This window comes from Hyperolius riggenbachi, chromosome 1 (assembly GCF_040937935.1).
Source record: "Hyperolius riggenbachi isolate aHypRig1 chromosome 1, aHypRig1.pri, whole genome shotgun sequence".
In the NCBI taxonomy this organism is placed as follows: domain Eukaryota; kingdom Metazoa; phylum Chordata; class Amphibia; order Anura; family Hyperoliidae; genus Hyperolius; species Hyperolius riggenbachi.
Genome location: NC_090646.1, coordinates 351922143 through 351937776, shown reverse-complemented (window position 1 = coordinate 351937776; position 15634 = coordinate 351922143). Strand labels below are relative to the sequence as shown.

The window sequence follows — 15634 nt, the reverse complement described above, 5'->3', positions numbered from 1 at the left end:
GATAAAGTTCATTATTTTCTGTAATGTACTGATAAACATTAGACATTCATATATTTTAGATTCAAATACACACACCTGAAGTAGTTCAAGCCTTTTATTGTTTTAATATTGATGATTTTGGCATACAGCTCACGAAAACCCAAAATTCCTATCTCAAAAAATTAGCATATCATGAAAAGGTTCTCTAAACGAGCTATTAACCTAATCACCTGAATCAACTAATTAACTCTAAACACCTGCAAAAGATTCCTGAGGCTTTTTAAAAATGCCCAGCCTGGTTCATTACTCAAAACCGCAATCATGGGTAAGACTGCCGACCTGACTGCTGTCCAGAAGGTCATCATTGACACCCTCAAGGAAGAGGGTAAGACACAGAAAGACATTTCTGAACGAATAGGCTGTTCCCAGAGTGCTGTATCAAGGCACCTCAGTGGGAAGACTGTGGGAAGGAAAAGTGTGGCAGAAACCACTGCACAACGAGAAGAGGTGACCGGACCCTGAGGAAGATTGTGGAGAAGGACCGATTCCAGACCTAGGGGAACCTGCGGAAGCAGTGAACTGAGTCTGGAGTAGAAACATCCAGAGCCACCGTGTACAGCAGGAAATTGGATACAGGTGCCGCATTCCCCAGGTCAAGCCATATTTGAACCAGAAACAGCGGCAGAAGCGCCTGACCTACAGAGAAGCAGCACTGGACTGTTGCTCAGTGGTCCAAAGTACTTTTTTCGGATGAAAGCAACTTTTGCATGTCATTCGGAAATCAAGGTGCCAGAGTCTGGAGGACTGGGGAGAGGGAAATGCCAAGATACCTGAAGTCCAGTGTCAAGTACCCACAGTCAGTGATGGTCTGGGGTGCCATGTCAGTTGCTTGTGTTGGTCCACTGTGTTTTATCAAGGGCAGGGTCAATGCAGTTAGCTATCAGATTTTTGGAAAAACAAAAGTTTGCTTTCTTAAAACAGAAAGAATTTGCGATAATTCAGGTTTGAGTGAGCTTGAGATGTCTCCCAGGGCATCACTGCTGAATATATGCAAATTAACCACTGTACCCTTAGAAGCTAAACACACCTCCAGAACCGCTGGAATGCAATGATGTGTCAGCTTGTTAATTTGTACAGAGCCATAATAATCCAACATGCATACAGACTGTTTTGGATTGTTTGATCCTCATCAGTGCATGGTATGGATTAATTTGGCTCTATGCAGTAGGGCTTGTAACACCGAGAGATACAGACTAACCAGCAAGCTCATGGTGACCCAGAACTCATTGGGGTGTGTAAGGGACTGCAATGGTCCTAAAAGCCCCCTTACTAAGATGTTAAGAAAAACAAAAGTTTGCTTTCTTAAAACAGAAAGAATGTGCGATAATTCAGATAATTCTGATTTTTGGAGCACTTCATGCTTCCATCTGCTGAAAATCTTTATGGAGATGAAGATTTCATTTTTCAGCACGAACTGGCACCTGCTCACAGTGCCAAAACCACTGATAAATGGTTTACTGACCATGGTATTACTGTGCTCAATTGGCCTGCCAACTCTCCTGACCTGAACCCCATAGAGAATCTGTGGGATATTGTGAAGAGAAAGTTGAGAGACGCAAGTCCCAACACTCTGGATGACCTTAAGGCCGCTATCTAAGCATCCTGGGCCTCCATAACACCTGAGCAGTGCCACAGGCTGATTGCCTCCATGCCACGCCGCATTGAAGCAGTCATTTCTGCAAAAGGATTCCAGACCAAGTATTGAGTACATAACTGAACATAATTATCTGAAGGAGGATTGACTTCTTCGCAGTGGGAGGGACGAGTACTTAATAGGTTGCATGCAAGCTGTTACAGGAAACCAACATCCTCCAGTGGTAGAAGGGTCATGTGTATGCTCGGTGTGTATTCGACCCCACAAGTGGGGCTTGCACTCTTTTGCAGGTAGGCACTAGTCTGTTTTTAAGTAGCGCTTCTCATTTCCTTGCTATGTACTAATTTAATTTGTTTTTGGTCAGCTGCTCCCACTTAACAGACATGCTTTTGGTGTATATGCAAAGCTTCTGTTTGGGTTCAAGGTGCGTTTGTAGTTCCTGGGGGGGCTCAGCGCATCTCTGATTGGAGGCCATTCGGAGGCGGCCTGGTGTTGCGCTGATCCACCTTTTGCGCAATTTTCGATAATTATTTGAAGGTTGACTTTTTTTTGTTTTAAAAACACTTTCCTTTTATTGGTTGGATGAAATATGCTAATTTTTTGAGATAGGAATTTGGGGTTTTCATGAGCTGTATGCCAAAATCATCAATATTAAAACAATAAAAGGCTTGAACTACTTCAGTTGTGTGTAATGAATCTAAAATATATGAAAGTCTTATGTTTATCAGTACAAAACAGAAAATAATGAACTTTATCACAATATGCAAGTTTTTTGAGAAGGACCTGTATATAAGTAACAACTGCACTGTCTTAGGCCCGGTTCACATTAGCGTTCGCTATCCGGATTTTCCGGATCTGATCCGGACCGCATACTGTACAAACAGAACGTACGTTCCGCATAGCAATGTAAAGTCTATGCGGACGTTCACACGCGTCTGTTCCGTACAGTACGGAGCCGGATCGGATCCGGACACCGGACTCTTTTCCAACATGCGCTATTTTTTGGGTCCGGATCTCCGGCCCACGCACCCGGACTGGAGCCTGACAGCACCATCAGGAACACAGAAACCAATGGGGAACGGAAGGCACAGAACACACTGCCTACAAAAACCTGACGTTCTACCCCACTTCCTATGCGTATGCAAGCGGCCATTTCGGATGGGGACACATGGGCCAAGCATGTCTGGAGTGGAGCAGCAGTGACAGACGTGCTAGAGCTGTTTGGCAGAATGTCGGAGGTGGAGGTGAGGCCTACAGCGGAGGAACCTGATTCTACAGACTACTGACCCCAACATTTTTCTTTTCAAATTTCGCTATTTTTTGCCCACGGTTCCGGATGGCAGCCTGATGCATGCCTGATACAAACGGACCGGATCCGGATCGGAACTGTACGGTTCTGATCAGGATCAGGTCAGGATCCGATCAGGATCCGGTCCGTTTATTTGCCAAAACGCAAGTGTGAACGGGGCCTTATCCTCCAATCGCTGAGTCACCTCAGCCTTGCTTGTAAACACAAGTGATCAGAGGGAGTTTCTGATAAGCAGCTAGGAAGGGAAATAAATGGAAGAGGAGGAATATATTATAGATAAAAAGAACTCCCAGCATTCAACTCTTTGGCACTGAGACCAGTGCTCCTAAAGTATGTGATAACTACAAACCATAACAGCAGAAAAAGTTTTGAAAGTTCTGAATGCAGGATTAGCATCTTTATCACTTAATATACTCAGACCAGTTGCAGTTGAAATTTGATTTTTATGGTGACAATACCGCTTTAACATACAAAACATTTTTGGGCCCACTTTATCATAGGCACATTTCTCTTACATATAAGGTATCATTTTACCTGTTGAGATCATGGAGCTGACTAATTTCTGGCAGAGCCAGTACCACTTTCCAGAATATGCAGTTTTTCCATGAAGGCAGAGTCTTTACTATCATAGATGGTACATCCAGAGGACTCCATGCAGCGTCACTGTACAAGAACAGGAAGTTTTATGACAAAATATACAGAGAACAGAGACTAATATTGGAGGTAATAATATATTACAAACCAAAGCAGTTCTCGAAAAATGTGCTGAACTTTCATTTTGTGAAGATTCTGTTCTGTGCGCTGCTGAGGACTGGGAAAAGAAAAAATGCAACAATTGTAGATAAATGAACAATAATCATCATTTGTCGGATGTAACATTACACTTTGTTTTAAAGTGAACTATACTCAGTGATCATTTTTTGCAGTTTTGAAAAGAATGGTAACGCCAAACTTCAATGTTTATATTATTATTTCAAATGTCCTGTTTCTGAGCTCATGAGAATTCCCCCGACTTTATCAGGGCAAGAAATGAATGGTACATTTCATAGCTCTACAACAATAACAAACAAAGAATAACAAAGATTTGTGTGGACTCCTTTTTGAAACTTTGTATTGGAGAGAGTGGGGGTCAAAACACCTTAAAGAGAAACTCCAACCAAGAATTGAACTTTATCCCAATCAGTAGCTGATACCCCCTTTTACATCAGAAATAGAATGATTTTCACAAACAGACCATCAGGGGGCGCTGTGTGACTAATTTTGTGCTGAAACCCCTCCCACAAGAGGCTCTGAATACCGCGGTACTCTGGGCAAACTGCCACAATGTAACAATGTTCACAGACAGGAAATGGCTGTTTAAAGCTGTCTGTAACAGCCAGAGCAGCTAGAAACAGCTACATAACTTGCCCACAGTAACAATGTCACCATGTAATACATGTCAGAATGTGAATCTGGGAGAGGAAAGATTTTACAATGAGCAAACACTGACTAAATCATTTATACATAATTATTGTAAAAATGAAGCACTTTTTTTAATTAAATTATTTTCACTGGAGTTCCTCTTTAAATTTACACATGGACAAGCACACTTCACAGGAGTTTGTCAACGGCTCAACAAGTGTTTACTGTAATGTTTTTTTGCAGCAGTTTTAAATCTATGGAGATGGCCACCTAGATGTAACTGCATCTGGAAGTGGTTGTGCAGCATTTGCACAGCATTCTTATACAGGTTTATTACTGCTAAACTGACACTTCTTACAAAATTAGCCATATCAGTCCCTGCCATGCACTCATGAGGACCAAAAGTCCAAAACAGGCGGCTCTGTAAAATTTACAAGCTATAGGCTTGCTGTACACCAACAATTTTGGATGCTAATCTGGCTTCAGGGGCATAAAAGATAATTTTCATATTCAGTAGTAGGTGCATTCGTGGTAACCACAGTTGTTTACTAAAAGCTGAATAATTGCAAATACCTTCTATTTTAAGAAGGCAAATCACACTAAGTAATAATGGGTGCAGTTGATCAACACGTGAAAAACATTAATTCAAACATCCACTTGAACAATCTAATTAGAATACATGGGGTGGTAGGGGGTTAGAGATGGTTAAATTACAATAGTTCAGATACCATGCTGTCAAACCATTAGTGTCTCTGCACACTAAAAATTGCAATCACAATTTATTTGGCGTTTGTGCTAACAAATCTTGTTCCGCAAATCGCAGTCTGATCGTTCCTGAAATGCTCCATGCAGCAAAGAAGCCTGATGCATTTTTAGATGACACATAACCTCTTGGAAATGGGCCTTACTGCTGGCGTACAACTGCTAATTGTTATTTACCTCTCTGTCTGTCGAGCGGGAAAAATCAGTTAATCTCCCAGAGTGATCTATGGCAAAACATCACTGAGGGGGTGGGGCTACATATGCTGCTACATATAGATATAACAAGCATTTCTATCACTGAAGCCAGGATAACCAAGGTAAAAACAAGTATGCTGATTAATTGAGGATGGTCTGCTCTGTGTCAAAGTGTTCCTATAAAGCGGGCCTGAACTCAGAACTTCCTCTCCGCTCTAAAACAAAACAAAACATACTAACCTATAAAAAAAAAAAAAACCTTTGTTACAGCTGATGAATCCTGCAATAAATCGGCAGTGTGTCTACTTCCTGCTTTCATGGAAGCAGACATAGTGTTAACATCCTGTGTTTACCAATTAGCTGCTCATACTGTGGCAGCCAGCTGACTCAGCTGAGATCAAATTACAACTTGAGATTAGTTACAGATGAGGGGGAATTAAACAGGCTAAACTCTCTAAATACATACAGGGTGCATTTCTCTATGCTTTCCTTCCTGTCCTGTTCCAGAGTTTAGGTCCACTTTAAAGCGGAGCAGTCACTTAGCTGTAAACATACTGCTATAAAGGAGGTTAGCAGTCACTGCAGACTTTTCTCATAATCAAAAAGACTAGCAGGTAACTATGGCAATACTAAGAGATAGGCTTGCAGGATCAGTAGGTACAAAACAGCAAAAGTAAGTAAATGAGGAAGCGACATGATCATCATATTATATTTGGTCACTGGTTTTAATATTTGCTGTCCTTCAATTACAGGACACAATTACATGTGACCTAATGCTTCAGAATTAGCCTAAAAGCGTGCTAAGGTGAAAGGGTGGGGCTTAAAGCACAGAAAGTACAGTCCTAGCCAGGCCCGGATTTACCTCACAGGAGCCTATAGGCACAGATGTCCTGGCACCCTAGACTCCGCCCTCCATGAACCTACAAACCTCCGCTGAATCACACTGCAAGTGTGCTGGCTGGCCCTGCTGTCACTTCTCCCTTACTTCCCTTTCCCATCATAGGTAGCTACAGGCTTCCCTGTAGCCAAAGGTACCCTCATATTAAGTAGCTAGAGGTGCCCCCGACTGGAGAAAGATCTCATTAGTGGAATGCCGAGAGCTGGGTTAGTAACCTCACAATTATGCTCTTCTTGGGATTCATGCATAGGGAAGGAGAGAGAAAAGCACTCAGAGAGATATTTGAGCCACCTTGTCATCATCAGGCGCCTGTAGGCACATGCCTACAGTGCCTTATGGTAAATCCGCCCCTGGTCCTAGCAATGTATCAGGTCATGTTGCCTAGGCAAAGAATCTCAAGGCCTCCACTCTGGGGGGGTACTGTGACTGATGTCATCTGTACTATAATATATACAAGGAGTGAAGGAGGGATTAAAACATATGGCTATTATCAATTGCCCAATATCCAGGAGGAAATCGAACATGACTGCAACCAACATGATTGAGGCACAAAAGTGAATAGCTTATTTGCTACAAAGCAGCTAAAAAAGGGTCCGCACACACCCTGGTAAAAAGGGTGTCACCATTAACTCTAAAATTAATTCCTGCGATTACCAGCTATTGGCATTAAACAGCCAGTGCCACAGGTGTTCTTTATTGATGCAAAAAGACACACATTGCGGCAATAAACATTACAGTCTATGGCTGTGATAGCGGGGATCTGCGCCCCGATAAATAGAACATCTCCTACAGCCACTGCTCTTCGGGCACAGGGCTCTCACCAAGAGAGACACTGCTTCTCTGCAGCAACTATCATCTTATCTGCAGCTACAGTGGAGGAAATAATTATTTGACCCCTCACTGATTTTGTAAGTTTGTCCAATGACAAAGAAATGAAAAGTCTCAGAACAGTATCATTTCAATGGTAGGTTTATTTTAACAGTGGCAGATGGCACATCAAAAGGAAAACTGAAAAAATAACCTTAAATAAAAGATAGCAACTGATTTGCATTTCATTGAGTGAAATAAGTTTTTGAACCCCTACCAACCATTAAGAGTTCTGGCTCCCACAGAGTGGTTAGACACTTCTACTCAATTAGTCACCCTCATTAAGGACACCTGTCTTAACTAGTCACCTGTATAAAAGACACCTGTCCACAGAATCAATCAATCAAGCAGACTCCAAACTCTCCAACATGGGAAAGACCAAAGAGCTGTCTAAGGATGTCAGAGACAAAATTGTAGACCTGCACAAGGCTGGAATGGTCTACAAAACCATTAGCAAGAAGCTGGGAGAGAAGGTGACAACTGTTGGTGCGATTGTTCAAAAATGGAAGGAGCACAAAATGACCATCAATCGACCTCGCTCTGGGGCTCCACGCAAGATCTCACCTCGTGGGGTGTCAATGGTTCTGAGAAAGGTGAAAAAGCATCCTAGAACTACACGGGAGGAGTTAGTGAATGACCTCAAATTAGCAGGGACCACAGTCACCAAGAAAACCATTGGAAACACATTACACCGCAATGGATTAAAATCCTGCAGGGCTCGTAAGGTCCCCCTGCTCAAGAAGGCACATGTGCAGGCCCGTCTGAAGTTTGCCAATGAACACCTGAATGATTCTGTGAGTGACTGGGAGAAGATGCTGTGGTCTGATGAGACCAAAATAGAGCTCTTTGGCATTAACTCAACTCGCTGTGTTTGGAGGAAGAAAAATGCTGCCTATGACCCCCAAAACACCGTCCCCACCATCAAGCATGGGGGTGGAAACATTTTGCTTTGGGGGTGTTTTTCTGTTAAGGGCACAGGACAACTTAATCGCATTAACGGGAAAATGGACGGAGCCATGTATCGTGAAATCCTGAACGACAACCTCCTTCCCTCTGCCAGGAAACTGAAAATGGGTCGTGGATGGGTGTTCCAGCACGACAATGACCCAAAACATACAGCAAAGGCAACAAAGGAGTGGCTCAAGAAGAAGCACATTAAGGTAATGGAGTGGCCTAGTCAGTCTCCGGACCTTAATCCAATAGAAAACCTATGGAGAGAGCTCAAGCTCAGAGTTGCACAGAGACAGCCTCGAAACCTTAGGGATTTAGAGATGATCTGCAAAGAGGAGTGGACCAACATTCCTCCTAAAATGTGTGCAAACTTGGTCATCAATTACAAGAAACGTTTGACCTCTGTGCTTGCAAACAAGGGTTTTTCCACTAAGTATTAAGTCTTTTATTGTTAGAGGGTTCAAAACTTATTTCACTCAATGAAATGCAAATCAGTTGCTATCTTTTATTTAAGGTTATTTTTTTCGATTTTCCTTTTGATGTGCTATCTGCCACTGTTAAAATAAACCTACCATTGAAATGATACTGTTCTGAGACTTTTCATTTCTTTGTCATTGGACAAACTTACAAAATCAGTGAGGGGTCAAATAATTATTTCCTCCACTGTACATCTGGCGTCCTTTTTTGTGGGTGCCTTTTTTTTGTTAAATATACTGTATACTGATTTGCAAACCTCAGTTATATTTTATAGACACACTTGCTTTAGGGCTGGTTCACACGGGTGCCTGCCCGGCTTTCTGCGCCGTCGCGTTTGGTGGCAACGCGTTCGGGCTTTCAGCGGTCTTCTGGATGTGGTCGGCATTTTTCTTCCACATAGGGGAACATTACACGTGGCGGTTAACCGCCCCAGGACGCTACATGAAGCATCTAGGGTCGCCGTGAACGCCAGGGAAAAATTGGGATCCGAACGCCGGTAAAAGCAAACGCTCCCATTCACTTAAATGGGAGTGTTTAACTCCAAGTCCCAAACTCCGGCAATAAACGTGGGGCAGACGCCCATGTGAACCAGCCCTTAATTGGGTCAGCTGAAAAACAAAAAAAACAACTCAGGCACTGTCTAACTTTGGAACCATACTGAATCCAGCATATCATACCACCTAACAAGGCAAAACTCACCTAACAACAGAAACAAACATTTTCCCAGCATGCCCAAGGTCAACAATCCCCTTGGACTGGTTATGCAATGTGTGAACAGCACTGGGAATCAATGCCTTCAATGTGCCTTTGTTGCCCATCAGACCAGGAGCAGCTGGGAATCCTCGCATCTGTCGCCTTAGCTTTTTCCGGGCAGCCAAAACTTCACGCCATCTAACAAAATACTGAGTATTAGTATCAAGTGATTACGGATGTGGTTATATTACACATATACAGTAGTGTACAAAAATGTATAAAGTAAAGGAGACCTCTGGAAGTATTTCTTGCTAAGCTGCATCTCATAGAGAATTTCCTTGGCAATACGATCAAGCTCCTCTTCCACAAAGTCATATACAAACTTATCACTGATGTGCTGGGAGCATCGACTGATACGCGCTTTGTGATCAGCTTGAATAGCCTCTCTGAAACAAAACAAAAAAAAAAAAACACTACAGTACTCAATGGCTAGTAAACATAACAAAATCTAAAAGAACTGCATAGTAAATTAATAAAACATCAGAGCAGTTTTTCATCTGTTTCCTAAATGGTCCAACAAAAAAAGATACAAAAGGCTTGTATCAACTTACAGCTGTTTACTTTTTGCAGTAAACATGATGTAGACGTGAGTCTAACTTACCTGGGGCTTCTTCTAGCCCCCTTCAGCCACCCTGTGCCTGGGCTGTCACTAAGTGTTCTTCCAGTCCCCTGGGGGCACTCTCTTTCGGCTGGCGGATGGGGCAAGTCGACGGGCCACTGCGCATGCGCGGCCGTGGGTGTCCTCAATCACGCTGCCATCGCCAGGAGTATTCTGCCCATGCGCAGTAGAGATTTTTTTTCGTACTGCACATGCACAGAGCGATCCGGTGCATGGCAGCGTGATCAGAAGGCGCGTGGCCCTGGGCCGCACATCAAAATGAAACTAGGGAGCTGTGGTGAACCGGTTGATCGTGCACAGGCACGGGGCGGCTGCATGGGGCTGGTATAAGCCCAAGGTAAGTGAAACTTTTTTTTTTCAGTTTAGGCTCACTTAAACCACTTTGCATTGTTGGGTTTTTATCCCTTAACCTCTTCACCACTAAGAGGTTTTTCCCCTTATGGACCAGAGCAATTTTTACATTTCAGCACTTCTCCCTTTCATTCACCAATAAACTTTATCACTTCTTATCACACCTAAATAATCTAGATCTTGTTTTTTCCACCACAAATTAAGTTTTTCTTGTGGCTGATATTTTTTTTTCAGCACTTACCGTATTTTTCGCCGTATAAGACGCACTTTTTCTTCCCCAAAATGTTGGGGGAAAAGTGGGTGCGTCTTATGCGGCGAAGGTACGGATTTCGGGATGCAGAGGTGCGCAGGGAAGCACTATATACATTACCTGCTCCTGCCGCCGCGCTCCTGGCTCCAATCCTGGCTCCCCGATCCTCTTCTTCCATCTACCGCTGCCCGCTGCTGCCCCCGCCGAACATCGCTGGCCGGTCTTAATTAGCCGCAGGGATACGCTATCAGCACACCACGTGCCGGGGTCACGCATGCCGCCGAACGCTGGCCGGTCCTAATTAGCCGCGCAGGGATACACTATCAGCACACCACGTGCGCCGGGGTCATGCATACGCATGTGTGACCCGGCGCACGCTGATAGCGTATCCCTGCGCGGATAATTAGGACCGGCCAGCGTTGTAAGGCGGCATGCGTGACCCCGGCACGTGGTGTGCTGATAGCGTATCCATGCGGCTAAGACCGGCCAGCGATGTTCGGCGGGGGCAGCAGCGGGCAGCGGTAGATGGAAGAAGAGGATCGGGGAGCCAGGAGCGCGGCGGCAGGAGCAGGTAATGTATGTGTACCTGCACAGGGGGACACCGGCACTGGAGGACACACGGATAACGGGTCCACAGGCACAGGGGACGCTACCACAGGGGGACACTGCCACAACAGGGGGACACTGCCACAACAGGGGGACACTGCCACAGGGGACACTGGCACAATAGGGGACACTGCCACAACAGGGGGACACTGCCACAACAGGGGGACACTGCCACAACAGGGGGACGGGGGACACTGGCACAGGGGGCTGCAGGCAGAACAGGGGGACACGGCAGGCAGAACAGGGGGACACAGCAGGCAGAACAGGGGGACACAGCAGGCAGAACAGGGGGACACAGCAGGCACAGGGGGACACGGGGACACAGCAGGCACAGGGGGACACAGCACATAACACTGTCCCCATATGTGATGTAATAGTATGTAATGTAACTGGAAAGGGGGAGGTAAAAAGTCCTTAAGACACCCCTGCATCATAGACACACCTAGGTTTAGTTTTTTCTTTTTTTCCTGATTTTTGCCCTCTAAATCTGGGTGCGTCTTATATGCCGGAGCGTCTTATACGGCGAAAAATACGGTACTTTACTTCCTATGCATTTCAAAGGGAAAAATAAGGAAAAAGTGTTGAAAAAAAATTACACTATTTATCAAATTCCATCCCCTATAGTTTTAAAATAATTCTACAATTCTACTATAGATAAACCCACACATTTGATTTGCCCATTAGTCCCGGCTATCACAACATTTAAATTATGTTCCTAGTACAATGTATGGTGACAATATAATTGGAAATAAAGGTGTATTTTTCCTGTTTTGTGTTTGTTTTCCCACTGTACTCTATCAATAATTACAAGCCCTTATTTGCTAAAATAATAATAATAATAATAAGTAATATGCCCCCATTAAAACATATTAAAAAGAGGTAACCATTTATGCATTGTTTTTAAATGCTGTCACTTTTTTGTTTTTACAAATGTTTCATTATGTTAACTATGGTGGTGGTTGTAGTGGTGTGGGGGTGGGGGGAAAGAAGGGATTAATGTATTTTTATTTAAATTATATAGTATGAAATGGACATTTTTGCATGTAATTTCTGTTTTCTACCACTAGATGTCCCCACATTCTTTATTTTGTGTGCACTGAACAGAGTACACAGGCAGTGTTTGTGGATTTTGTTACAGGAAAGATCATTGGCTTCTTGTTGCAGCCATGATCCTTTCCCCTTACAAGCAATTGATTTATTTCCTCTGATCAATGGCAGTCTATTAAAGAGACACTGAAGCGGAAAAAAAAATGATATAATGAATTGGTTGTGTACTATGAATAATTACTAGAAGATTAGCAGCAAAGAAAATATTCTCATACTTGTATTTTCAGGTATATAGTGTTTTTTCTAACATTGCATTCTATAATATGTGCAGATTACACAACACTCAGCATTCAAAATGATTCTTTCAGAGCAGCATGTGAAGTAATGACCTCTCCTCTAGCAGAGGAAAAGTAAACAGTTCACTTATAGTTGAGATAATAAAAGTCAGATAACAGCCCTCTCCATGACTAAAGGTGGCCATACACTGGTCGATTTGCCATCAGATTCGACCAACAGACAGATCCCTATCTGATTGAATCTGATCAGAGAGGGATCGTATGGCTACCTTTACTGCAAACAGATTGTGAACCGATTTCAGCCTGAAACCGTTCACAATCTGTTGTGGTGGTGGTGCTGCTGCCGCCGCTCCCCCCCCCCCCCCCGCCGCATACATTACCTGCTCCGCCGGCGTGACTCCCGGGTCTCTCTCCGCTCTTCTACTCCATCTCCGCTCTGGTCTCCGGCTCCAGCATGCTTCACTTCTTCCTGCCCGGCAGGAAGTTTAAACAGTAGAGCGCCCTCTACTGTTTAAACTTCCTGCCGGGCAGGAATAAGTGAAGGCATGCCGGAGACCAGAGCGGAGACGAGCGGGGACAGTCGCGCCGGCGGAGCAGGTAATGTATGCGGCTCTATTGCGTCGGTCGTCGGGCACTCGAACGCCGCTAGCGATGCGCTCTTTACCCGCGGGCGATCGACGGTTATTTTCCGCACGGCGCGATTGACGGGATCGGACGAAATGGATCGAAATTCGGCGTGTAGCGTGAATGATTAGCAGCAGATTCGATCCCAGTAATCGAATCTGCTGTCGAAACGGCTGTAAATCGGGCCAGTGTATGGCCAGCTTTACTTAGTCGGAGAGCTTAATGGCTTGTTTGCATAGAGATAACAACTGGAGTTTCTCAACTCTTCCTGTACTGGAAACAATTAGACTGATGTATCTGATCTTAATGTTTTATTTCTTAGCTGTACTACACATACAAATCATATCATAATTTTTTTTTCGCTTCAGTGTCTCTTTAAGTGTCACAGAGAAAAATGCATGCCCTATCAACCTTTTTTTCTCTCTCTCCTGCCCCCAGAAGTTGTATTCTGCCAGGAAAACTTTTATGGCTGTAATTTGCTTAACAGTTAGGTTTACTAACCTAACTTATTCCTGACAAGGTACCTACAAGACAGAAGCTGTCACTTGCATGACTGTAAAATGAACTCTTTCAGGCAGCAAAATAAAAACTAGAGAAACAGCCTGGTTATCAATATGTTTAGCACTGTACATACACGTTTATTTTATCATGTCACCATGGGTACACTTCAATACTCCTAACAATTTTGGCATGTCAGCTGGATCGCTCTTGATACAGCAATATCGTTTTATCACTTATGCCATCAAAGTGATAAATATATATTTTTTTTCCAGAACAATCTATGTTCTTGAACACGAGAGAGAGTCATGTCGTAACAGTAAGTGGTTAATGGCAAATTATGACTAAATAGCTGAGGTCCATACATCGGAATGACTCCTGACCCTGTGATCACATCACAAATTCAGCAAGGGGGAGGATGGTGCCATCCTGTTGTGGCTGTCAGGCAAATGTGCTGTGGGGTGGGGAGGCTACAAATAGGTTATTTCATCCCATGCTTCCAAAGGCAGTGCCACCTGTGGATATGGACTATTCCACAGTTTGACGTGTCAGTATGTTCATGGGACAGCGTTTTAGAAGAAAATATAAAAATCAACAACATTTAAAAAAAAAAGAAGTATTGGCAATGTCTGCAACAGTCATCTTCGAGTTTATGATTTACCTGCATACAGTGTTTTACTTCAGCTAACTTCTGAAAATCTGCCCGAGGCTTCACACTAGAAACCAGCGTTAGCGATGCGACTGTCGCACCGTCAAAAACAGGCCTTAAGGGGAACACCGCGCTATTGCACAGCGTTCCTTGTCTAGCCACCGGCCAAGGAAGTGACATGTGCTTGCTGTCATTTCCTGCTCCGGGTACATGGAATCATATTGCTATAATACACTTCCACACATGCGTGCCGCGACACCAACGAGTTTAAAGAAACATGTGTCGCCATAGACTAACATGACTTCCGGGCCACCGCAGAATCCATGCGGTAATGTAGCTCTGGCCCTGCATCGGGGATGTGGCGAAAACGTCACTACCGTCGCATCGCGCCGTAACGTCGGAGTATGAAAGTCTTCATAGACTTTCATTGCCCGGTGGTGGGTTGCGGTAAAAATACAGCAACACCCTGGTGTGAAAGGGGGCCCTTGAAGTTTGCATAACTAAACTTTATCAGTTAACCATTAAAAAAGGTATTCTTTCACAAAACTTAGGTTTTTTTTTTCTATCCACATAAGAAATTATTTTGCTACGAACTTCTGATCTGACAAGAAAGGATGTACTTTTTAACGTTTTTTTAAACGGAATCTGAAGTGAAAATAAACTTATGATGTAATGAATTGTATGTGTAGTACAGCTAACAAATACAACATTATTTTGTTGTCCTGAAGAGGCGTGTGATACACGTGAAACAGCTGTAGACCAAGGGGCGCTTTTTGTACCTGTAACATGTGGCGTAAATAAAGAGAAGACCTGTTAGAGTGCCGGAGTCTGTTTCTATTCTTGTGGGAAGATAACAAATACAACATTAGTAGCAAAGATACGAGTCTCATATTGTTTCCAGTACAGGAAGAATTAAGAAAGTTCACTTGTTATCTATGCACAAGAGCTTCTCTGAGCTCTCCGACTAATTCAGTCGGCTACAGTGCAGTTTTCTGAAGAACTCATACCTCAAAGATACAGTGAAAAACAGCTTCAGATAAGATTTTACTCTAGGGGAGTTCAAAGGGTCACTATCTCTGCTCTTTTTCATAGCTTAAAATGTGTGTAGAGTGTGGTTTGTAAACTGCAAATATTAGAGAATGATGCAATGTTATAAAAAGTAGCTATATAACCGAAAATAAAAATATGAGGCTCTTTTCTTTGCTTCTTATGTTCTATGAATTATCTGTACTACACATAGAATTCTTTATGTAAGTTTTTTTTTCCACTTAAGTGTCACTTTAAATGCATGAACTACCACAGGAGACTACTAGCATTTTAAACCCTTTTTGTACCAGCAGGCTCTAGGCCTTTAAAAACCAGAGCCACCCCCAAAGCATGCACAGTTTATGAACCTTCCTTGGGGTGGTTTATCCTGTTAATTATACTGAAAAGATATACTCCACAGC

At 43.5% G+C, this 15634-nt stretch overlaps 1 protein-coding gene across 2 annotated transcripts in view; it reads right to left on the bottom strand.

Annotated features, from left to right (window-relative positions):
* MCM3AP (minichromosome maintenance complex component 3 associated protein) overlaps nucleotides 1-15634 on the bottom strand; it is a 121697-nt gene that overhangs the window by 30294 nt on the left and 75769 nt on the right. For both annotated transcript variants that reach the window (XM_068234115.1, XM_068234116.1), the window contains exons 17-20: nucleotides 9480-9632; nucleotides 9193-9384; nucleotides 3685-3753; nucleotides 3477-3605 (exon numbers count right to left, since the gene is read on the bottom strand). In XM_068234115.1, coding sequence (XP_068090216.1) covers nucleotides 3477-3605; nucleotides 3685-3753; nucleotides 9193-9384; nucleotides 9480-9632 — 543 coding nt within the window. The remainder of the gene's footprint in view (nucleotides 1-3476; nucleotides 3606-3684; nucleotides 3754-9192; nucleotides 9385-9479; nucleotides 9633-15634) is intronic.